At 46.5% G+C, this 25412-nt stretch overlaps 1 protein-coding gene across 2 annotated transcripts; it reads left to right on the plus strand.

The window, feature by feature from the left end:
• Nucleotides 1-119: 119 nt before the first annotated feature.
• Nucleotides 120-24695, plus strand: LOC103762888 (T-box-containing protein TBX6L). 2 transcript variants are annotated; one of them, XR_001922806.2, is made up of 12 exons: nt 120-264; nt 362-504; nt 9978-10304; nt 14531-14675; nt 15670-15772; nt 16215-16379; nt 16599-16745; nt 17245-17315; nt 18437-18528; nt 18841-19033; nt 19648-20787; nt 24564-24695. XR_001922806.2 is itself a non-coding variant. In XM_008929580.3 (11 exons), the coding sequence occupies exons 3-11, from the start codon at nt 10289-10291 to the stop codon at nt 20072-20074; spliced, it is 1359 nt and encodes a 452-aa protein (XP_008927828.2). In that variant the 5' UTR covers nt 120-264; nt 362-504; nt 9978-10288; the 3' UTR covers nt 20075-23182. The 2 variants fall into 2 exon arrangements, 1 of the variants encoding a protein (XP_008927828.2); XM_008929580.3 differs by lacking the exon at nt 24564-24695 and having other exon boundaries at nt 19648-23182.
• Nucleotides 24696-25412: the final 717 nt, after the last annotated feature.

Here is a 25412-nt window from a genome sequence, read left to right on the forward strand (position 1 = left end):
TTTGCTGAAGAAAATCTATTATGTTGTTTGGCTAAACATGGAATGAGAGTGTAAATACATTGAGGTTTATTTAAGACAACCTCTGATTGGTAAATGCATTTAAATGACAGCACTTTTAAGGGCCTAATTCCATTTCTGAAGAAGACCTTTTGAAAAAACTGGGGCAGAACTACCTTCAGGAAACCCAGGATTCTTCAACAACCTCTGCAAACAGAAACAGACTGAGGCTTAAATACCTCTCCTACGTTGCTGAGTGAAATGTTGGTAAGATGAAACTTTCAGTTTTAACTTTGAGGGTGGCAAACAAGTTGTCAGGCCAGGCTAGTTGGAAAACTTTTTAATGGTGATGATCCCACTGCAGATTCGTTGTCACTGTCTCACCTAATGCAAGAGGGAAATAACTGATGGGGATGTGGCACAGAAGTGGTTTGGAATTATTTGGGTCACAGAACCATGGAGAGTGGCTGCACTGCAAAAGCCAGAGCTGGTCAGTAGGACATGCAGGTAACAGTAATGATTTCCTTTATTATGACTTTTCTGGTGCAAGTGGAAAAAGAACCTGTATTTTTGTGAGAATATTTTCATTTGTCTTCAGGCAAGAAAATATTCAGGCAATAGGTGCTAAACCTGACAAATGCTCTTCCTAAATAACCCTTGTTATGTGAGTTTTACTTCTCTGCAAGGTTAAAGCCATCTTTAAACAACGAGTTGTTGCTGCATTTCTACAGATCAGAGACCATAACCCAGGTATCAGAGGGTGGGAAGTCAATCTCAAGGTTGACCCTACTGGGCAGAGATAGACATATCCCCCTCCAGAATCCATGGGACAGACCCACTGCCTGGCCAGAGCTAAATCAGTTCTGGTAAAAAGGACTTCAGTTTGCAAAGCTAAATCTGGCACTTCTGTGAACGTTAGGGCTGAAACAGAAAAGAGGGAGGTGTTGTCCATCCCAGTTCGTTGCAAGAACAGCCCTGGGTTGGACTCCTCAAAGGAAAGGACTCCTCAGGACAAGGAATGTTCTGTTTCTGGGCTGCTCTTGGTTGTCAAGGGTTAGAAAAGAAAGTTGTGAAGGAAAGAGGGAGGAGCTGCCCTTGGCAGGAGTTTGTTAGGACACAGAAAATGACTTGGTGAACGATGAACGCTGTGCAGGGGATCAGTGAATGAAGTGGACCTGGCTGTGTGACCTGACGTCCTTTTCTCTCCCTTGAGGGCTGTTTGAAGCTCTCTGAAAGCAGAGAGGAGAATAGCTAGTAAACTTTGTGCTTCAGAATTGCACAGAGAATGCTTCTTTGATCCATGGATCAATCTTTTGTCAGCTCTAATACAATGGCTGATGGCTTTAGTGTATCTGCACTGTCACCCAAAGGCACTTGTTGGGAAATGTAACTCAGTGACTCAATAACTTGTCACCTTTCTCATCACTCTGACCTAAGCATAGGAGTGGGGAAGAGGAGCACTCTACCAAGCTCAGCAACATTTAGATTGCAGTCATACTTCCCTTGGGAGTCAATAGCTTTTGTGAATGTCTGGAAAAACAGGATTTTCTTTTTGTAAATCCTCAGCTGGGTAGAGAAGCTGATGGCAGGACCCCTGAGCCCAGCAAGAGGATACCAATGAGCAAGAGCATCCACAACCTGTTACTTTTCTTTTTTTTTTTCCTTCACTGTGTCTTACCTTTCCTTTTTTCCCTTCTTTCTACCTTCATTTTCCCATACATTTTTCCCCCACTTACCCACCTTTTTCGTTTTAGGAAGTTATGGAGCCCTTCTGCACTTCTTCCTTAGGGTTCTTCAGAACACCTGCCCTCAGATGGCTCACAGCACCAGTGCCAAAACAGGCACCAGCCTAATTGCAGCTGCAAATAACACTAGGGACAATACCACAAAGGAGAAAGTGGTGTATTATCTGAGTCAATTAATATGGTCCTGAATTTATCACCTTGGACTGTAGTAATGTAGTTGTGTGTATACCCTGAGACCTAAACATGCAGCAGAAAATCTCATGGAGGAAATTCAGCATTATTCCCATGGTTTCTTTCTTCTTAGTTCACATTAGGTCTCCATTGCCAAGATTCTGAACAAAAGGCAGGCCTGACCACTGCTTGGGATTGTTGTTGAGGTTCACACTTGAGTCTGAAAGATTCTTTCTTTTTGCATTTGCATTTTGCATTTCACTTGATTTAAGCTCCATTTCATTTCGCTTCTGGGATGATCCAGATTACTCAGATACTTCACCCAAATTCTCCAGTTCTTAGAAGTCATTGGAAGAAAGAAAGAGTCAAACAGTCTCCTTGAAGAGAACAGAGGTCTCCAGTAAAGCTCTGAAGCAGTGTGATGGAATAAGAGAAGCCTGGACATTTCCCTCTCCTGGAATCTGTGTCAAATGTGTGGTGCTGTAACCCACGGTGTGCCAGTGAGCCTGGGTTACATCCCCATGGGAAGCAGTCTGTTCATATGCCAGTGGAACACCCGTTCTTCCTTGTGGCCCCAGAATTCCTTTAGTACTCCTTCGAGGTATCACAGGAATAAGAGGTGAGAAGGTGTCTCGAAGCCTTCTTTGCTGCTCCTGCCAAGGCAGGACTGTTCTCTGCAATACCAGTGGTTTGTGCAAAAGGCAGTTAAAAGCCTGACACAGTAAGGACTTTGTCTGTTCCTCTGTGAACAGGCTGCCCTTGCGCAGCCGGAATGTTTTTTTCCTGGATACTCAAATTGCTTCTCTCTCATTTTCATCCCAACTAATGAAGATAATTATATCCCTTTGTAGCACATTAATTCCTCTGTCATCTGTGTGTTTACACCCTGCAGACATGTTCATTTCTTCTTTGTGTACAGGGCTGTCAATCAGCAAAGATTTACTTAACCAACTCCTCTAATCTTTTCTGGTGTTCAGCTCATCCAGTCTCCCTCCAGTTTCCCAGTAGCTTTGATAATGAGGTGATAAGAATTACTTGTGGTTTTACCAGTTTGTTTTACAGCAGGCTCTCAGAAAGAAGCCCTGCCACTTTCCTGCTCAACTGTATCCTATTTTCACATGTGCATCCTGTGGTTATGTTTGTGGTTATGTTTCCAACAGGGAAGTGAAAGCATCTCACTGCAAAAATCCCTATGAACTATCTCTGTATTGGAGCCTCCTTGATGTTACCATATTTTTTATAGGTGGATATGGCTGAACATCACTGTCTTCAAAAGCTTAAGTGATACTAAGGTTATCTAAAGGGAAAATCTGGAATCAGGGGTGAGGAACTCCAGAAGTCAGCAGTTCTTCCCTTGAACAACTTCTTCACAGTATGTTGCAAAGGGAGGAGAAGGAGTATTTCCATCTTGAAGAGGAAATACACAACAAAAAAAAGTCAGACATAATGGGGAACCATGAATGGACTTAGATTTCAAATATTTGCCTCAGGTTTATGATAATCTACACCAGCCCTCCCAGGCTTGGTAACTTGTCCACTCTGTCCTGTAGAGCACAGACTGTAGATCTGAGGCTCCCTGTGCACTATAAGCAGTTATTTGGAAATGAAGCTCCTTGGCAGTGAGTCCAAACCTCCATCTCAGGCAGGCTCAGGTCCCTAATCTGACCCCAGCAGGAGCTCCCTGCAGAAGCTTAAATGAGTAACTGCAGTATTAGAGGGTGGCAAAACCAGTGAACTCATTATTGATAACCATCTAATCTGTGCTCACAGAAATACTTGCTCTCAAACATGACTTTGATTTCCTCCTGCACACTCCCCAGCACTCTTCTTAGCAGAATTTAAGTATTTCTGATGAATCTACATTGTATTGTTTGTATCTGCATTTGGTTGGCAGGCGTAGGTTAGGCTGTGAAATAGCAGTCATTTAAAAACAGTTTTGCCTCACAAAAGCAAAGTTTGTGTTTTTAAGAGTGGTACCTATTATGTGTATTACTGTTTGCAGGGTTAGAGACGAGAAGAAATCTGTGTCATTTATGCCCAAGTAGATAAAATCCAGTATTTTCAGTATGATGCAGTCATTGCACACCTCTGTTCTCGTTCCAAGTGAAACTTGTCTGTATAACCATTCAGACAGGACAAAACCATGTGTCATCCCTTGGTTTCTCAAGGAATTACAGCCAATATATTTAAATAATGCAGGTGTCTGATGTTCTTAACAACTTAGAAGCATTTGTTCGCTATAGTAGGGCTAATTTTTAATTTATTTTTCTAAGCACATCTATCCAAAATGATGCTAGGCTTTTATATTCACAGCAGGGAGCATTGTGAGGTTTAAATATCCCTTTAATCACTAAGGATGTAATAAAAACAAGAAGAGTTCTTTGAGCTGCAGAGTGTTACCCAGGGAAAAATCTACTCTGGAGCTTACAAATGTGAGCTGAAGAGACAAACTGGGCAATAAAATCCACAACTACGGACCAAACCGGCTAAAAGTTGGTCTGTAGCTGCCCATCAGGAGCTGAGACTCGGAGGGGGGAAAAGGCCATTCAGCACCTCTAGAGCCATAAGAGCCAGGTCATAAACATTTCACAATCTGCTGGGGAGGGGGAGGGAGCCGTGGGGCTGAGAACTGCCTGGAGTCTGTACCCGGGCCCATGACTGCAACAAAGAGTGAGTATAGAAATTTGACTGTATGGGAAGAACAGAGGGAACAAATCTGGCCAAATCAGGGATTGCAGGGAGAAGTGGCAGCTGTCAGTACATGTACATGTACATGCCTCATCCCACTGTTGATGTGAGGAATCCATGAAATCTGACAGGTGCTTTTTTCTATTATCAGTGATGCTGAAGGATTCTTATCTGACTGTTGTTACTATGGACCCCAGTATCAGTTTGCTGTGAGGTGATGAACAAGTTGGGTGTGTCATAGAACTCACAACAGTTTTTATTTTTAAATTCCAAACACTTCAAATCTTAACAATTTTAGTCTGCTCTTTGAAGATAGTTCCTCTGATAGGAATTATACTGTTTATTGATCTCCTGATTTCATTAGAACCTTACTGTGATGAACAGTATATGGAAACTTCCTTATGTGATTGATACAAGAGATCTGTCTTGACCAAACAAAGTAACTTGGACCCTTTAATTGTGTGATTGAAGTCTGGGTTTTTGTAGGTTTCATGACTTTACAAATGCCTGATCACCAGCAAAAGAAATCTTTTGCAGAAACTGAAGTAACATGACAGTGTATCGACAATCTTGAAAGTCCATAAGGTTTAGATAAAAGCTTCTGGGTTTGAGCTGCTGCTTTTTTTTTCTGGAGACATCAGCTTTTTAATGGAGATTGGTGCAGCACTGTCTGTTGGGCTTCTGCTCAGCAGAATCTGTTCTGCTCAGGGTTTTTGTCTGGTCTCAATTCATGGTTAAGTAAACTGCCAGCAGTTTTTGAGCTCTGCATGATGCTTCTCTTTGCAGATGAGTGTGTGCATGTGTATAAATGTAGAAGTATTTATGGATGGATGTTAAGCCGGCCTTACTTGCTGTCTGTCTTCTCAGGCAGCTCCTTTATGGCTCCCGGTGGAGACCAGTGAGTTCAGGCAGGGCTGCTGCGTCCCCGGAGCGAGAGGAAGGAGCCTTCCCAGAGCAGGGGAGGGAAGGCAGTGCTTGCACTGTCCTTTCCCATGCTGTGGTGCAGAGCTCTCCTTGCTCTTGCAAGTCCTTTCAGTATGTATTTTTTGTGGATTTGAGTGGGAAGGAGCGCTGAGCCGTGTCTGGGAAACACAATGGGTCGACAGGAAAACAGTGCACCTAACATCAGGAGTCTGTGGGAACTTGAAAGGGCTCTAGACAGACTTATTTTGCATTTGACTCTGGACTGTAGCCTTTGAGGCCAAACTCAGCCTGCAGTGTTAAGTGGCTGCTAAGTATTTCCCTTCTTGTCTCCATGCTAACGAACTGCTGGGAGCAGGGGGAGTATTGCAGAGGGCTGGGGAGGGCGGATGTGAGAAAGGGGAGATAGGGGAGCATCCTCTTTCTCTTTAGTGGGGGAGCACAGCTTTGTGGCCAGGTACCTCAATCCACAAACCTGCAAGAGGAAAAGCCTTGTCTTAAACTTGAAATGTACAGCTTTTCATTTTTATGAGCTGCTTTCCCACATTCCCTTCCAGAACAGATCCTGTCTCAGCCTGTGACCCATCCCCACAGCTCACTGTGCCTCTGTCCGGGGACCCTGTGGTGAATTAGCATTGAGATGTTACCAACAGGCCCTCTCCAACCGTTTTGGTTTGCCAAATGTTATTTTTGCATTTTTGAGAGCACAGGGAAAATTTGGGGGTGATACAATTTGGGGCTCAGTATGGGGTTTTCAGCCCTACAGAGGTCTGACTTCTGTGGGGCCCCTTGCAGGGGTCCCAGGGTGGGAAGGTCTGAGTGGCACTGCACATGTAATATGCCTGAAGACATCAGACAGCTTTTCCCAGGAAAAATCAAACCCAGCCATAAAAAGGGAGAAAAAAGGTGCCATTTTGCTCCATCCAAAGAAAATGCTATGTTATGTGAGCTCTCCTAAGGAGCTGGGTAGGAACTGTTCCTTTGCTACCACATCATAGGAGATAATTTGTACCACTTCTTCAGAGGATCTCAAAACACTTTGCAGGGTTTTACCATTCCTGCAGCCGCCCACAGAGACTTGCTCACAAAGCTGCCCAAGTTTAGGCTGTGCCTGTGCTGCCAGAGCTCGGCCACTCTGTCCTGGCCAATCCTGCACTTGTATTTCCTATTTTGCTGCATTAAGTATTGGGCACTAACAAGGGCAGGGAGTCAGTGTAGGGCTGTCTATTTTATTTTGGGTCCTGTAATGACAATGGTGTCTCTTCACTTTTTCAGTGCTCATCCCGTGCAGATGGCAGAGTATCCTTCGTAAAGAGTTGCCAAGATGCTCTGCCACTGTGGTCTGCATGTGCCAGGTGGGAATCAGCTAAATGAGTCACACTGAGATGGCAGGAAGGCTTTCCTCATGTTTCAGAGGGGAGAATCTCTTAAATGCAGTTTGTACTGCTCTGTAGGGTTTTTTTTCTTGCTTGTGCAGATTCAACACAGCTTTGTTTAAGCCCAGTTTACTAAAGCTGATATGATAATACTTTCTCACAGCTGTGTGCACAGAGAGAAACCTGCAGGGGCTGAACACTGGCTGCTGCACCCAGGGGCTGATACACATGAGCAATAATCCAAGTTCTTTCAAAAGACCTTTCTGTTGCATTTCAGCCGTGCCCCAGGCAGTAACTTTATGCCTCACATTTGAGCTTGCTCTCTGGGCAGAATGATTCCCTGGAAGCTCTGCCTGGGCAGAGGTGGTGGTGCATTGGGCACATCCACTTGCAGACTCCCACCCTGTTAGCCAAAGCCCCCTGCTTGCTGTTCTCCAGCAGTCTGAGAGCCCCAGGCAACAGCCAGAGATGGTGAGATGATCGCTGTGTTGGGCAGCAGGGAAGGCTGTCCAAACCAGCTTTGTTTGTGTGCAAACCAGCTCCATACAAGGTCCTGTTGAGCACTAAGGGTTAAAGCTTCACTTAAGGTGGGAAAAATGCCAGAAAACATTTGCCTTACTACAAGACCCAGAGGGGAATGTTTCTTTCTAATCACCTCCTCAAAGAGATGCAAAGCAAAAGCTCTTGGCCTCTGGTTTTGTCATCACTGTACTCCCTCCCTCCTGCCCTACCTCGTCCCTTTGGCACAGGGCAGAGCCTACAGTTAGAGCTGGGCTCAGCAGGATTTGTACCTGCTGCTGTAAATGAGCTTGGAGCAGAGCTGTGGATGTCACCGACTTACACACGTCAGATCCACTCTCTCTCCTGTCCCTTTCCACACCCTCAGCCTCCAATTTGCCAGGGAATTGTTAGACACCAGCACATTCACCTCTGACTTCCCATCAAACTGCCTGAGGGCTCTCTGTGGACAGACAGACGAGGGTAATGTGCTAAATTCCCCCTTTGCTAAGGATGAATTTCCTGGGGATTGCCTCCTGTTAGCCACACTTTCCAGCAATAGTAACAAATTCACTTTTTTTTCACTTTTAAAACCTTTCCAGCAGCAACTAGAATGGCTGGGAGAAAGCTAGTTGTTAACTAGTCATGGGTAATTAATGACTCCACCTTCCCCATCAATCAGCTGGGAGAAGCCAAAAGGATTTGAGTACTTGTAGCAAATGTGCCTTCCCTAGACATGCTGATAGCAGCGTGCAAATGAAGTGGCAGCAGGAGACCATCTCATACCCTTTGTGGAAGAAGCAGAAAGTCATGATACACATCCCACGCTCTTGTCAGGTGAAGTCTGAAATTCCCAGTGCTGCTGCTGCTGTTGTGCAGTTTCTGACTGTGTGGGATGTTGATTCATCTCGCTGCTAGCTCGAATCTGACCCAATTTTTGTTCTATTTTTCCTTTTCAGATTCTGATTATGGTTGTCTTTTCCGCTTTCTACAATTAAAATACTAGCATTAGAAAAGCAGGACATGGAGAGGGAGCTGATTTGATACTGTCTTTCCTTCTGTGGCAGAGTAGAAAAGCATTTCTGCATCCTATTTGATTTGTGTCTGGTAGTGGCTGTGCAAGTACAAGCAGAGGTTTGAACTTGATACCATTTCCAACTGACCTTTTCCCTTCTGATTTATTTTTTCCACGTATGTAATAATCTCCATTTGAGGTACAAGTTGATGTTTCTCCACCACATGAAGACCTCTCCTCAGTGACAGCAGGACTCCACAACTGTGGATGTCTCCAAATTAGCTGAAGGAGAAGAGCCTGTGGTCTTCTGTATTATCCAGTGGTTTAAAAGGGATATCAGGAAGGCTGGATGTGCTCCTTCAGAGGTGCCAGGAGCCAATGGACCACTCCTGCTATAAAATCCTCCTCAGGACTTTTTAAACTCTCCAACCCTTTTCTTTTAAACATTCTTGCTTGCCACACTAAGCATTAGCTTTTCTCTCCCTGACTAGTACTGCGGTGCCTAACATTCAGTATACCACTGAAAGAGCCAGTCCCTCCTCTAATTAAGCTTCTTTGTCCTCTTTGCACGTCTTCACGTTGCCTGCTCCAAAAGGCAGTAAGAACAGAGCTCAAGGAATGTTGTTTGGATGTAGGAACTCACTAAACAAATTCAGAATACATTTTGCATGTCAGACTGAAGATCAGGTGTCCCAGTAACATCACTGACAAAACAGAAAAATGTTTATTTTTCTTGGAGTGAATCTAGACAGTGAATCAAATGCAGCCTTATACATAGCAAGATCTTTGAAATGAACAGAGCTCCCAGATTTGCCGTGCAGGACCCACCACTGGCCCATCGAGACTGAGATCCTGCTTTTGACCTCCACTTTCTGACCGTGTTTGTCCTGTCCAGTGGTTGTGTTGTGCCCTGAAGGCCTGAGCCTTGATTGCTGTCTCTTAGCACTTGTAAGCACTTATAAGCACAAAAGCTAATGGTCACACTTGCAGAATAAACTAATTAAGGGAAAATGCTCAAGCCCTTCTTTCTGCTCAGCCTTCCTTGGGTAAGAGCAGTACCTTGAGCAAGACCTAAACCCAGTGCCTGATCTACCCCCCAAAAAGTTCAGGGTGCAGTTCAGGGCTGGGAATGCAGATATTGGGCAGGTAAGTAACGTTGTATCATCAAATGTGTTTACGTTGTTGGAGAAGGATCTGTCCTTGAAGGGATGTGCTGTGGCAGCATTCCAGTTGTGAGAGCAAACTTCGGCACCGATTGTTAATCACCTACTTGGGAAGGGCCAAGCTCGATGCAGCCCTATTCTGATCCCAGAAATCAAGAGTAAAATGAGTCTGTGCTCTGATGATGAGAATTACCACAAATCCGTGGAATAGCCAAAAGGAAACTTTCCCTGCTTGCTGTTTAACGGGATTTGTTTTGATTTCGTAGCTAAGTCCTCGACTGATGTTTTCGGTCTTGTCTCTATTTGTTTAAAAGTGCGTTAGCAGTAAATCAAGGTGCATTTCCCCCGTCGGGTTTCCTGTATGTCAAAGCCATGTTAATTCTCTTTGATTTTCTTCCCTTAGCCCAAGCCATTGCTGCAGATCCTTCCTCTCTTTGTCCCTTTGGACATCAAAGGATCGCAAGGGGACAGCCCTGGCGGGAAGCTCCTCCCTGCTCATTAGCCTCCATAAAACAGGAACTCACCTTGGCTAGCTGTGCTCGGGGTCCCATCCTCATCCCGCTCACTCTTGACACTGGATCTCAGAAGGAAGGGCTTGTGCTTGCTTCAGGAAATCGGACCTGCTTTTGAACTGGACTATTTTGGTTCCCCTTGCAAGAACTCTGGTGGCTCTCTTGGCCGTGCAAGCTCCTAGACGTCACAGTACATGGAAAAATGCAAGCTTTACCAGGTAAGGGAAGGACTCTCTCCCTTTCCTTATGGAGTGGAAAGATCCTAGACTTATGCCAGAAAGGGAACAAGTGCTCCTGAAGGGCTACCAGCATTTATAGTAGTGTGCATGGGGTTGGAGAGGATTTATTAACTGGTTTTTTTCTTAAGAAGAGATAATAAATTGTGGGGTTTGAGTGTTTTTTTGTGAGCCTTCAAAGATCTTTTCTAAGGTAGCAAAGGTTTGCTCACAAGATGTCCAAAACTCCCTTATCCACATGTGCTTGTGCCATGTGATCGTTCACTGAGGGCTGGAGGTGTTATTTGTTTATTGTCTGCAAAGTACTGAGTTCTTCGGGTTGAAGGCCAGGGAACGTTTGGAAATATTTGTTCTACTTCTAATAATAGCTCTGATACCAACTATTTGGTTTTTCTTTTTTTTTTTTTCCCCTCTGCCCATTGAAATTATAAACCACAAGCAGGCATAGCCCACCTCTTCCAGGCTCATGCCCAACACACAAGATTTTTATGATTCCCTTAGGCTCTCATTGTGTTTTCCTTCTTCAGTCCATCCCATAACATGCTGTTTATCTCTCCTGTGTGGGGCATGATTGGATTGGTCACAATGGCTGATATGCATTGGGAAACTAAGGGCCAGCCCAGAGGCACTGCATTTGTCAGTGTAACTGAACCCCAAATTTACTCTGGGGTTTTACTGCACATCAGAAGGAAAGAGTTATTTACCTGTTTTAGGGTTGTGCAGTTCATAATACACATTAGAAGTGACTGGGCATTCTCAGCTTCCTTTTTCTTCCTCTGCAAGGTGTTGTGTCATTCATAAGCAAAATACCTGTGCAGTGACTCAGTTAATTTCCACCATCCTGCTGTTTGGGGTTTTGCAGTCCCTGGTGTGTTAATCTGATTCATACTGATTTCTGCCACTTCTGAAGAATTTTGGGTTGAAAAATGAAAGAGCAACAATGAAAAGATATAGACTGTATTATGGTATTTTATCATGTGAAGATTCCACCCACCGCAGAAGTCACCTCATTTTCTTACTGAGTTGCTTCTGGTGTATGACTCCCTAGGGCAGAAATATTCCAGGTGATGGCTGGGTGCATCTCAGAGATGAAACCATTGCATTTGTAGAAATGCCATACTTTTGTTATTGCCAAAAAACCCTCTGGTTCTGAGAAATGGGGTTCCCTCTGGAGGGTCGGAGTGTTTCTGCTGACATTTAGAAGATCAGAAAACTTGGGAATTTTTTTGATTGTTGGCAAGATTAATTTCTTAAAAAGCTTTGTACATTGGCGTGCATTCCTTCCTGTGGACACTGGATAGCTGTTAGTGTTGGACTTCTTCACTTGGAAGATAACAGCAACAAATGTAACAATAACTGGTTTTAGTGAAGGTAAGAAGCATATCTTTAGCCTTGTTGGACTTTTCCCAGTATTGCAAACTCTATCCCATGCATTTTGGAAAGGCTGCAACAGATTTTCTGACATCATAACATTGTCTCTGCAATTGACAATGAATTGAAGGATTCCTTTAGGTGAGGGAATTGTACTCCAGCATCTCCTATCCAAAAAGCTTCCTTCTCCCTTCAAGAATTACTGAATTGTCTCTCATTTCTCCTTTTTTCCATCCCCAAGATAGGAAAAAGGTATGTACAGTTTATTCTAGATACAGAAATTGTAGGACAAGCTGCTTCTATTGGTTTATGGACTTTCAAACCAAGGCCGGAATAGATTGAAGATACCTGAATTTTTGGTGCCTTTATCATCCCATCTTTCTTCCTTTTCAGCCTCATCTGGGCATAAAGAATATGTTTTAAAATGTGCTACATCCTGTGTTATCAAAACAATGATAATCATAATCCTTTTTAAAAAGCTTAGAATTAGAATTCTTGGAAAATGTTCAAATGTCTTTCAAATAATACTTAAAAACTAAGTTACATAGAAGAGGAAATCATAGAAGTACAGGTCTAACAAGTTCCATTCAGTGCTTGGACACCCTGCCCAAACCTCTCTGTGCTGTAATTCCAGCGCACAGGCAACTTTGAAGGGGGTTGTGTGCCTGAGTCTTGGCATTAGTTACACAGGCACAAACTAGGAGGGAATTGGAAGTGCCTTGCCAGCCAGCCTTTGACTCTGCAAACAAAATCCAAAGTGGATGCTACAAATAGATCCAGGGCTGCAGGATCCCACTGGAGCCGACAGCGCACGGCTGCGGAGTCGGCTCTGTGGATCCATTCCCAAACTTGCACTGCTGGGGTCCAGATCCTCATGCAGACTGTTAATGTTCTGTTTTTCAGCCTCAAACTGTGCACACAAAACCTGCATGGTGAAAGGCATTAGCCACATCTTAAACTCTTTGCTGCAGCGTTTATTGTCCCTGTCTCCTGCAGCATCGCTCTCCTGCAGGTGCGGTGTGGACTCATCTTGGTGAAAAACAGGTTATAACATCTGCCTTTGATTTTTAATTCACTGCTGAACTTCTTTCACTTCGGTTCCTCTCTACTTCATTGGAAGTCTCCCCTCAATAAGGACTCCTGAGATCTGTCTTGTTGTAGTCTCATTTAATGGCACTGGAATTTGCTTACAGAAATGTTAATTCTAAAATTCATCTGGGGAAGGAGCGAGCGTCTGTCTAGCTAATCAAAATCTGTTTGCATGTATTTGTGACTGGATGGCTCCTGTGGGAAATCAGCCCAATTTTATTGTAACTCCTTTTGATACATGTGCTGCACTGAGCTACCCAATGCATCGTCTCATGGCAGCTTTCATGTCTTTGCAAGAGGATATGGCAGAAGCTTTAGTAAGAAGATGTTAACAGGCTAATCTTAGTGAGCAAACTAGGTGTCACTTCTTGGCCAGTTCATTAATGTTGGATCAAAGCAGGAAAAAGGGTAGAGGATTTTCTTTTTTTTTTTTTTAAATGCCTGAAGACCTTTACAAACTGACAAAATTACATTTAAATGTTTTTTACTTCTTAGTACTGAAGGAAGAAGCCCTTAGACTCACATTGGGTTGTTTTGGTAGAAAGATGTCCCTTTATAAAAAAGCTAATTTATCTGGAAATAGCTGTCTACCTTTTGTGAATATTCTTTTGAAGACATTACTCAGAAAAGCTGTAACAAGGTGAAAATTCCCCTTTCTTCTGCTGTGCTCTGAGTAACATCTGAACAGGCTGAGAGGCAGAAAAATCTCCCTTTTAAACAAATAACTGTGCCTGGCTGCTAATGCATCACCCTGTGAGGTGTCCTGCTGGCTCTGGGCTGGGGACAGCACTGCTGCCGTGGGTGCCCTGCCGAGCAAACACATCCATCCCTCTGTCAGACCCCAGGGCAGTGTTAGTAAAGCCCTGCTGGGCATGAAATCAGCCCACCAGCACTACACCAGGTCACATTTAACCTAAAGTGAAACTGGGCTTCTCAGTATGGCAGCAGCAAACTTGCCTGCCTTACAGTATTGTTAAGAGCAGCTGTGGAGGTTTTTAAAGGTGTTTAATCTGAACAGCTCTATAGAGGTGGTTGGTACCATCAACACCAGGGATGGTTCCCCCCAGAATAGTTTCCCTTTCCTCTTCCTCAGGACCACTTTTGATCCTCTGCCTCCAACAGAAAGTGCAGGCACGTTGTAGGCAGCTCCTCTGATGTGCCAGGATGTTACTGAACATCTTCCACTCCCATCACAGGCTCCTCAGTGATTCCCATCTCCAAGTCCAGTTCAGACCAGCCATCCTCTTTTCAGAATATTCCACAGGCTATCTCTGTCACCTCCTTTTCTTGCCTTCACTTACATTTAGGAGTCCTGTCTCTCTCATCTTTGTCTCCTGGAGGGATTTTTCACTTCTGCTACCACCTACCTGTTGTTTTTCCCCGCTACCCACTGGTGCAATTACAATCTTTACAGTCCTTTCAGCTTTTGTTGTATTCTCTTGGTAAAAGTGTTTTGTGTAACCCATACCAGAATGGTGGATTGTGGCTACTGCCAGTAAGAGTTTTGTAACAATGGACTTTAGGTTGAGTTGGTACAACACACAGATCTTTACAAAAGAAGCTACTGGCTAAAACCAAATCTGTTGGAAAAGGCTCTGAGCCTATTCAGTAACAAAAATCCTTTGAAGGAAAATGACAGATTTTAAGAGGTTTGTTGTGGCACAGAGTTCCCAGTCCCGCAGCAGGAGGGGCTGTGCCAGGTTAGTTCCCTCCTGCCTGTCTGAAGTCACCATCTTCTCTCTCTCTAGACTTGAAAGCGCCATGTGAGGCCCTTCCTTCCCCCAGCCTGGAGCCCTGTGCACAGAGCTCCATTGTGGTCACCCTCGAGGACAAGGGTCTCTGGATGAAGTTTCATCAGATTGGAACTGAGATGATCATCACCAAATCTGGCAGGTGAGAGGTGCAGGACAGCTGCCCATTCTACACCTCTTTTGAGCTGTTGTAAAAATCTCCACATGCTCATTTTTTTGAATGGTGGTCCTTAAACTAGTTTTGTTGCCAATTATGCATCAAATCTCCCTGATCCTGGCAGGAGAATTGCACTTTCAGGATGTCGTAGAAGTCCAAGCTGTGAAGTGCAAAAGGTCACTTGTGGGGCTGATGTGCTGAGAAAACTTCTGTACCCTTATCTCACACTTAACACTGGTGTTCTTCCTGTCACCTTGAGGTTGCTCTGGAAAGTGCCCTGGGCTTCCTTTGCCTGGGTCACAGGCAGCAGCAGTTGAGCAGTAAATGCCTGAGCTTGAGTCTTTTGCAGACAAGAACATGGTGTAGACTCAAAACGATCTGTGCGGGCAGAGTACTCTAATGTATAAATGAGTCATGTATTGTGGAGCTTGCAGGGAAAGAATATGGAATTGTGAAATTGTAATGTATTATGTCAAAGCTGCTGTGAAGCTGAAATGATCCCTTTGGGTAGGGAGGTAGGTGTCAAAGCTTTTCTGCAGAGTCAGAAGTTAAAAGTAGTGGCAGGGAGTACGGGAACAGAAAGCCGGATGTGCTCTTAGATGAGAGCACGTTTCCTACCCACGCTCAGAAATGCTCTAATCCATCCTCCAAGTCTGTGAGAGCTGCAGCAGGCGAGGAACTACGTACAGACTCCAAATAGTTCCTTTTAAGTTTCCCACTGTTGTGTTACAGGAATTGGAAGAACAGAGGCAGTAAGTGTCAGGCTGTCAGTGAGTGCTGCCCTGTTAGTGCCTGTCCCACCTAAACCCACAGGACCAGGCAGTCCATCACTAAGATGGACAAATGGTCAATAGCTGGATGGAGAAATACTGCTGCAAGGACTTTGCCAGTAGTTGGTAAACATGGCATGCTGCTTGATCATTAATATTCACTTTATAGAGAAATCTTTTTGTACTCTTATTTTTCATTTCTCCTTCAGACGAATGTTTCCACAATGCAAAATCAAAGTCTCTGGCTTAATCCCGTATGCCAAGTACCTCATGCTGGTAGATTTTGTGCCAATGGACAACTTCAGGTACAAGGTAAGTACTTTAAATAACAGAATTTATGCCGTCCTTTCATCTTTGTTTGAAATAGATTAATCTTTATGCTTCACTGGCCATGGTGATAAATAAATTCTCTTTGGACAAAGTTCAGAAGTAATTGGTGGATTTTATGCCTCTCTGGAGTTATTTGTCAGTTTTGCTTGGGGAGCAGCTGGAGGGGTTACAAATTTCATTGTAAGCAGTACAGTTTTAATCATGATTAACACCAGAGTTCTCTGACAGCCATTGGGAGAAAGGGAGGAAAAATGAGGCCTAAACTTGGAGCTGATTTGGTAACAATCATGGCTCATAAGAGAGAATCTGCTGCTTGTGCTCTGAAGGCAGGCACCGAATTGACAGTGAAGCAAAGTTGCTGGACTTTCCTGTACTGAAAGCAGGGGTTTTTTTAAGATCCTGATTTCTGTCTTTCCCTTCACAGTGGAATAAAGATCAGTGGGAAGTTGCTGGGAAAGCAGAGCCCCAGCTCCCTTGTCGCACGTACGTTCACCCAGATTCCCCAGCTCCTGGCAGCCACTGGATGAAAGAACCTGTCTCCTTCCAAAAACTGAAGCTCACCAACAACACTCTGGATCAACATGGACATGTAGGTCACGCTGTGCTCTTTTGGAATTCATCACAGATGAGCGTTGTGGGAAATAAGCGAGATTTTTGAGAAATTAGATCACGTGAAAATGAAAACATATCCAAGTGCCCTTTCTTCCTCCCTCAGCCCAGCCCTTGTGCCCTCCTAGGGAGGGCTTTAGTCTGTGTGTTGGCAGTGTTTGCCCATAGAAACCTTGTCCTTTGTCTGTCCCTGTGCCAGATCATCCTGCACTCCATGCACCGTTACAAGCCGCGCTTCCACATTGTGCAGGCAGACGACCTCTTCAGTGTCCGCTGGAGCATCTTCCAGGTCTTCAGCTTCCCTGAGACTGTCTTCACTTCTGTCACTGCCTACCAGAACGAGCAGGTACAGTGTGCAAGCACTGCTTTTGAACATGGTGCTAAATAATGTCTTCAAAACTCTTGTAGAGGAAGTGTCTCCTTCCAGTCTGCTCACCCGTGCTGGACAGTGGGAAGAAACAGGCACATTATGGGTCCTGTGGAAAGCATCCTCTCTGTGATGAGTCATGCACCTTAATGGCATTGAGTGCACTGTCAGTGACACACAGAACTCCAAAAGCAGTAAAAAGTATGGGCAAAAGTCCAGATATAGATACTGACCCTGTATGTTTCTCTAGTCAGATGAATCCCACCCAAATCCCTGCTGACCCTGGCAAAGTCACTTCTCTGTGTGTGTCAGTTCCTGATCAATAATGGGACCTGCTGGGAGAGCTCAGATACTGTGGCAAGGGCATGTCCAAAACCCCTAGAAAAGCTGTCAGGATAATTACTGAGGTGCAGGTCTTGAAACAGTGAAAAACCCAACCAGTCACCATGATACTGAATTTTGTTGCTTTTATTTTAAGATTACAAAGCTCAAGATTGACAACAATCCATTTGCTAAAGGTTTCCGTGAACATGGGAAGAACACTCGAAGGTAAACTGCCTTTTCATCTTAATTTATTTATAACTGAAGTTCACTTGTGAATCTTACCCAAGGCCTTTGAGCAAAACTCTACCAGCCAGCCCTGCTGCATTGTGCACACTGCATTTGCCTGTATCTGGGAATGATGCCCCCCTGTGCAGCCTCCTCCCAAGAGACTTGGGGAGTGGGAGGTGATAATTCCTACAGAAATGTAGGAGGTGTGAGAAATTTGAGACCTACATTCCCTTCCAAGCTGGAGCTAGACTGGAGTCTGACATGTGAATAGGAGTGATAACAGGAGTCCACAGCAGATCCTTTGGACTCTTGGAGATCAGGTTGATTCTGATATTTGGAGGCTCCCTTGTCTCCTTTTCCTGTGGGTGGAAAAGCATCTCTTCCAACAGGAGGTTTTATCTGCAAGATGGATACCAATACCAGTGAGATGATCTGCCTGGTCTTAGGGCAGCCAGTGGATGAGATGAAAAAAAGCTTAAGTTGCAACCATAGACTGGAAATAGAGAAGGAAAAAATGGTTGTTTCCAAGCAGAAAATGCTACAAAAACATCTGAGAATTTGTTTTGTGTTATTTTATGCCAGAAAAAAATTTCATTTCCTGATGAAAAAGGGCCAAAACTGACTCTATTTTACTTAAACTTTAGAAATGTCATGGATTTTCTTTCTCCTCCTAGTGGCATCATTTCTGACTAAGCTTAAACTCATTTTCCATTTAGAAAAGAGCTGCTTTCAAGCGACAGACCCACCCTGCTACACACATACCTGCGTGCATAGTGTGTATCCAACATCAGGCTACACTTACAAAGTCAGTGCCGAAATCTCTGGTGCTGAGTTTCCAAGCTGATCGTGCCTTTCGTACAGACATGAAGCAGGAGCCCCTTTCCTGATTTATCCCTGGTATCACAGGCAAGGGCTTTCCCTGGAAGCACACAGCAATGGCAGGCACATGGCTAACCCTGGAATTTGGCCCCTGAGGAGCTAGTAGGAGAGGTGTATGGCACAGGATGTTAGAGATTCATCCCATCTTTTTGTCTTCCAGAGCTTGTCCAGCATCCCTACCTGTTTCTCTAGGCAAAAAGCTTACATCCAAGCTTACCCCATGTCTTGTTTCTTTCCAGGGAAGGACGAGCCAAATGCCAGAAGCCCAGTCCAGCCAAGAGCCAGAAGAGGAAGCTGCCTGAGGAAAAGGAGCATGATGCCGAGGAACGTGGTAATATTGGTCACAACAAACCCAGAGAATGCTATTCAAAAAGTTCTTTAAGCTTGATCATTCCTTGCTCCAGCTCACGGTGCTGCTTGCAGTAGCACAGCTAAGAACAGAGGACAGGGTAGGACTGACCCACCAGTATCTGAGCTGGAAAGGGCTATTCCCTTAGGACAGAAGGTCTGCAGGAGAGGTGTTAGTGCATTTCCTTCCACCATCCCGTGATTAACACAACTGCCAATAGACCATTGTGAACTTTGTCTCTCTCTTCCCCCTTCTCATTCTTTTCCACTCTTTCTTTTCCCTGCTGTGAGTCAGATTTTGAGAAGGATGAGAATGTAGATGTGAAGGAAGAGAGTAACCCCGTGGTGGTCAGCAGTGGATATCCCTTCTGGGGCTCGGAGCAGAATGGCAGCCAGGCCTTCCCTGCGGCATCGCCGGTGCCTGCGGAGCAGAGGGAGGGTCTGGCCAGGGAGCAGCAAGTGCCAACACCGTCCTACCAGACATATCGGTGAGTCCTACCTTCTGGTCCAAAGCCACCCTTTAGCTGACGGGATTCCTCTTCTTCTGCTGGGTATTTCCTAAGAAAAACAGCCACCTGGGAGTAGGGAAGGATGCCTTTCTGTTGGACAGTATATGTGGCTGAGAGATGTTAGATTAGCACAGATGTAGCTCCATGGATAACGTTTCTGTGCTGCTTCAAACCCACTGATTCTGGGCATATTCATGTCTTAGTAATGCTCTTAATTTCCCTGTCCCAAAATGCTCTCCCAGCTAGCTTTGTGTACTGCAGAGCTTGCCTGTTCTTTGGAGGAAGATTGTTGGTGGAGTGGCAGGACTCCAGTGATTTTTCCCTTCTTACAGCAAAATTGGGTGTGAGTGAGCCCAGACCTGAGCCAGAACTAAAGTAGTCTGGACTTACCTTCTCTGGCATTTTGATTTTCTTTGGGAGTGAAAGTGAGGCCTGTACAAAAATCCACACTTAACAGTACGATAAGGAGCAGGCAAGGGAGGGAGGGCATGCTGAGAGCTTGCCCTGCCCTTCCCCAGGGGCTCTGTGTGGGTTTTCTGTGGTTTTCTGCTGCGGTAGGTTTGACTCGCTGTTCTCTCTGCCCCGCGGCTCAGGTTCCACGAAGCCGGGGACAGCCAGCACCTTCCCGCCCGCGATGCCACGGCCTTGAACGATTTCCGGGCAAGGTGCCACGCCTTGGATCTCGCCACGGTGCCCGAGCACGACTCCAAACAGCTCCCAGAGGGCTTCACCAACCTGCCCCCGCTCCCCCCGCCTCTGCCTCCTCCCCAGGACTACACGGGAGTGGTGAACATGGCTCTAGACTCTGTGGGGAAACCCGGGGCCCGAGCGCCCGTGTACGGTCCCTATGGCACCGAGCAGGGCCTGGGGCAGTGGGTGGTGCCTCCCCACAGCCAGTACAGGGCAATGAGCTACTCGGCCTTCTCCACGGAGTACAACACACAGGGCGCTCCGGGACATGCCCACGGGACCATGGCGGAGTGGAGCCAGTACCCTCTGTTCCCCTACGCCTGCTGGTGAACGGGGAGGACCCTTCCCAGTGAAAAAACTGAGGGAGAACTGTAAATGAGATCAGATTTGCTCTGGGGTGTTGGACTTCTGGAGCCTCGCCTGCACTAGGCAGAGGTATTGCTGCAAGTGGTAGAATGGGACACCTTCACTTCCTTGTCTCCTTGCGCAACAACCCTCACTCACCATGTTTCACAAACAGTGGCTAAACTGGTGGCTGCCCCAGCTGTGTCACTGTGGATCAGGCAGAATAAATGTCCTGCAGTGTCTTTTTTCCCAGCAGGAGTAGGAAACCACGGGAACTGCAAGGGCAGTAGTTAAAGAGCTGCTGAACTTGCAGTCACAGGCTGTTTGCACCTCGTATTTGGCAGTTTCCAAAATCCCTTCCTCCCGGGACTTGAGGCAAGGAGATAGGGGCTAAGGAGTTTCAGTAAGCCATCCAGGTGGCACAAAAGCTGTAGACAATATTGCAAAGACAAGTGAAACAAGCAATCCTGCTGACCTTTGAGCAGGTTCCTCAGTTAGTATAGTCAAACTAAAGCTAGTCTTGCCTTTCTTCCAGCAGCAGAAGAGAGTAAAATGCACAGCAAGGAGTGTCTGGAGCATAGCAGTGGGTCATGCAGGCAGGGAAGAGTTTGTTCCATGCAGGAGAAGCAGCAGGAAGGCTGTGTGTTGTGTCTGCATGTCCCCGTGCCCATCCCTCCTCTGTCAGCCCTAGATTCAAGGTCAGTGAAATGCTCTTCTTTCTGCAGAGGTGGAGGGAGGTTGTTCCTGGAATGCACAGAGCTGCTCTGGGAGTTTCCAAGGTTGTCAGAAGCAGGGCCATGAACAACAGTGCTGTAGTTTAACTCCAACATCTTTCTTAAGAGTGAAAGGAAATCTTCTGCTGTAAACTTCTTACTTCTCCCACACCCTGCCACCCCTGGAGAATATAATTTATAATTGTGGTTCCTGTGCTACACTCTGAGTGTGTGAAGTCATCCCACCACTGTTTGGGAGTTAAGAGGGATCAGCTTCCATGTTTAGTTAACAAAGTGGTTCCACCTCCCTCCTCTCTGGTCCCAGCCTGGGCAGGAGCCAGCATGTGCCATACAAGGAGGGTTTCCTTTCATCTTCCTGTTAGAAGGGGGAAGCCTCCCTATTTGCTAAGTGGCAAATGGCCCTGGCAATGGGGTCTTCAGTGAGACAGGCTCTTTACTTCTCAGGGAGGGTAGACATGTTTCTAGGTGTTGTTTAGGGAATGTTTTCTTGTCACACTAATCGCTGCTCTGTGGCCTGTAGCCATCAGTAGGCAGAGAGGTGTATCATTTAGCCTGTGTGCCAGATTGTTTTCTCTGTGTGTGTAGCAAGATGTTGTCTATGAACAGACCTGGGCAGGTTTGTGCCCAGTGCATCAGGATTGGTGTGCAGGTACACTGGGAAAGGCTGTGTGCTGATCTGTTGGGATACCAGGTCAGCACTGTGCATCTGCATAGCATAGGGATGTTTGTTATTGTTAAAATTGTTTTGAAAAGTAGCCCTATAAATTTGTGGACTCAGTTCAAATGACTACTTCCTTATTTAAATTGTATATTGCTAACTGTGTTTGTACCACAAACTGTGTTATGATACATGCAGAGCAGTCAAGTACTTCCCCTGGGCTTCCCAGGCTTTGAGGATGTGCAGCATTGAAATAAAGGTCAGACTTCACCACAGTACATGAACATAATGCCCTGTGAGCCTCCCCTCTGATGGCACCCTGACCAGTAGTGATTTGTACTTGCTGTGCATGACACACAAGTGGATGTGAGCGACTCACTAAACAGAAATCTGTTTGGAGAAGAAACTGTGGAGGAGGTTGTTTTTAACCCAGAATATTGTGATTTCCCGCTGTCCAAATGCCAGCTGCGTGAAGGCAGGTCAGCTGTAAAAGGCTGACTGACCTCTGTGGATGAAATAGTCTGTCTCTGACCATTAGTAGCTGATTTTGCCAGCAGTGTTTGTCACATCTTGGAAATGCAATGAGCAGAATGGCTGGGGAGTCGAGTGGGTGCCTTGAGCCCCATGTGCAGGGACCCTGGGGGTACTTTGTGCATGACAGTCCTCCTGGCACCCACCGGGATCAGTGCCAGTGCCATGCCAAGAAAAGAGAAAGAATACATCCCCCCATGGGCTACCTGGTTAGATCTGTTCCTTTATCTTTGTAGCTGGGATGTGTTTCCCTGTCACAGGGTGCTAATGAGGATGAAAAACACGCTGTGGTGAGTGTAAGTAACTGAGGAGAACTGGGCAGCACTGGGAAACTCCTGTGCAAATACAAGTGCACTGTTCTTCCTTTCAAACCTTCAGAGCAGCATTGCAGGTGCTGCTGCCCCATGGGCCTGTCGGTAGAGCTGGTGTTTGGCACAGCTCCACACTGGGGTAAAAGACTCAGCCTTGTGCCTAGGACGAGCCATTACTCATCAGCCTTCTGTTGCAACAGGACCACTTGCCCTTCTTCAGTGAATCATCCAGCCTATTGGAAAAGTACCTTTACTTTCTCGCTCTCCTCTCTCTGGTGAGAGACTGTGGCTCTGGCTGGTTTGTGAAGCCTTTGGAGATTTTGCCTGTAGGTGTGTGCTCTGGACTCTGCTCCCACCTCCTCCCTCTGCAGTTCCCACTGTCTTGTTCTCCTCAGCTGTGGCATTTAAAAGTCTGTGTGAGCTCGACTGAAATGCTGTTTTTGCACGCATGTGACATAATGTAATGCCTCTGACAGCTTCAATAAAGGGAAATGAGACATGTGGAAGGCAGGCCATTAAGAGTAATAAAATAAACTCAGAAGTGCGGGTTTGTGCATCTTTCTCAAGCACACCAGTGGCTCTGCTTTAGTCATGTTACCTGGGGCCAGTTTGTACATGCATGACACATGCTGTTGATCTCGGGTTCGTTGTTCTCTGCAGCGTGTTCAGTGAGCCTCAGGTTATCTGCTCGCACTGCTAGATGTGACTCAGGCTCTTGCACCAATTCTTTGCAGCAAATTGTTTATTTTCTCTGTATTTTCTGCTCCTCTCCCACAGAGGAATTACATAAGGATGAGGGCAAATGGACTATAAATGGGATCTAGGTAAATTTCCTATGGGAAATAAAGATCTTAATTTATTTTGGTTTCTCCTACTGGTTTTTGCAGCCTTAAGCCTTGCCTGACACTGCTTCGATGCAGATGGGAATGGCAGAAAAATGCTTTCTTGCCAACACTGCAGTTCTTCCACAGGCAGGTGCAGGCTTGGGAGAGGTACCTGTTTCCCTGCAGCTCAGCAAAGTGCCCCACACCTCTCTAGAGATATGGAGAGTCCTCCCAGGGTGCAGGGTCCCCTCTCAGCTGGCCCAGGATGTGGCCTCTGCTTGTACCCTCTCTGGCTCTGCAGAAGCAGCTACCAGTTGGTTTCATTAAGAGCTTATCTCGTTTCCAGGTGCTCTGGGGACAGAGATGTGCTCAACCCATGCAAACCAAACTGTCTGGTGCCCTCAGATGAGCCTCCTGGCCCGGCCAAGCCTGGGGCAGTGCTGCTCTCTGGCACCTTCCATGGTACCCGGTGTCCTCCCACGTGTGATGCGGGTCTGCCTGTCACCGCAGGGCTCAGTGGGGGCCCAGGGAGGCTCCTTGCCCACGAACAGGCATGAGGAGATCCCGCAGAGCAGCGTTTCCATGCCGAGATGGGCTGGGGCTCTTGAATTGCCTTGTGCTGGACAGCCAGGCTGAGCCGGACTCCTCACTTGCTTCGGTGTGGGGTGTCTGTCATTTGGTGCTCCGTGAGCCTCCCCACAGGGCTCCTGCGTGTGTTTCCTTGGTCAGGGCGTGTACTGGATCACTTTAAGCAAATCCAAGCAAGAGGCGCAAACCCCCTTCCAGGAATAACAACATTCTTCACGTCAAATGGGTTTTTATTGCAGAGCTTAAAAGCCACTTAATTCCCGAGCCCCAGGTCGGGATCCATGGGGAGCCTGGTAGCAGGGGGGATGCAGCATTTGGCTGGCAGCAGCAAACAGCAGCCGTCACCCGCCGTGCGGGGCCGGGCCGGCACAGCCACATCCCCCCTGCCCGCAGCTGCCCGCCCCTCCTGCGCTCATCAGCGGCCAAATGTGCCGTGCAGGTGTCTCCACTTACCTGCTCACCCGCCCGCAGCTACTCAGTGAACGGCCAAGAGCAAAGAGGGAGGGGTAAAACTGTGCAGGGCCAGCTGGGGAAGGAGGACAAAGGGTTTTCCCGGCAGCATGGGGAGGGCTGGTGTGCCCTGTCCCCCTCAGCTGCCCTGGACGCTGCTGGCTGGGCTCCAGCCGTGCTCAGAGGCGCGGCCTCGCTGCGTTTTTGCCGTGGCTGCAGGGGAGCCTGTCCCTGCCTGTCTCCAGGCTCGGCTGTCCCCTCCCTGGGCCATGGGAAGCAGCCGCTGACCTGGCTCCCGGCCGTCCCAGGTGAGCTGCTTTCACTGTCGTGCCTTGCAGAGCTGTAGTGAGGTTTAAATGTGGCTTCTGATCATTACAGCAAATCTGAGCAGGAGGAACCCCGGGAGAGGTAACGCAGCTCACAGGACGCAGGGAAGGAAGTCGGGAAGGTGTTTCTCCCCCGCGGCACTTCCCAGAGCAAACACTGAAGCGTTCTTGAGGCCTGGGCCTGAGCAGCAGCGTCAGACGAAATTTTAACCAGGGATGAAGCAATCCTTCAGTGCAGGGGTGAGAAGAGGTGCTGCAGCTGTGCTGAGCAGTGTTGCTGCCCAGCTTAGTTTAGTGTTATTCCTTTTTTGTTTTTCCAAGTCGTGTGAGTTTGTTTTATGGCCTGAAGTAGTTTGCTGTGAGGTGCTGGATTGCCTCTGACACTTCTCTAATGCTCCATTTTTTTTCTTTGAACGTGCAGGTGTACAACTACAGTGTTCCTGCCCAGACAGCACCCTGCTTGGTGAGTGTAATGGATGGATTTAATTTCCATCTCTTACTGTTCTTTGGGGACATGCTGAGATTTTTATTTCTTCCTCTTCTATTTTTACTGAAGAGGGTAAATTATGTGCCCCCATAAAGGAGAGTGGGAGTGGGCAGCCAGCAATACAGGACAGGCACTCCATCAGTCACACAGCCAGGCATAAAGCATTGCTCACTTTTGGTATCTCTGCCTCTCTTTGTACAAATAAGACTGTACATGTAAAACAGCAGCTGTTCACAGGAGAGACTTCCTGCGTGCTGGCTCTGGCACTCCAGCTCCCATCTGTGGGGTCACAAAGCACCAGCACCTGGGATCTCTGTAACATCCTTGCTGGGAGTTGGTGCATTAAGGGTAGATCTGCGTGGAAGTGCTGGTGCAGAGTAGACAGGGATGAGTCAGGCCTGATTCCTGTCACAC

The sequence above is a fragment of the Manacus vitellinus genome, unplaced genomic scaffold (assembly GCF_001715985.3).
Source record: "Manacus vitellinus isolate BGI_N305 unplaced genomic scaffold, ASM171598v3 scaffold_58_pilon, whole genome shotgun sequence".
NCBI lineage: Eukaryota > Metazoa > Chordata > Aves > Passeriformes > Pipridae > Manacus > Manacus vitellinus.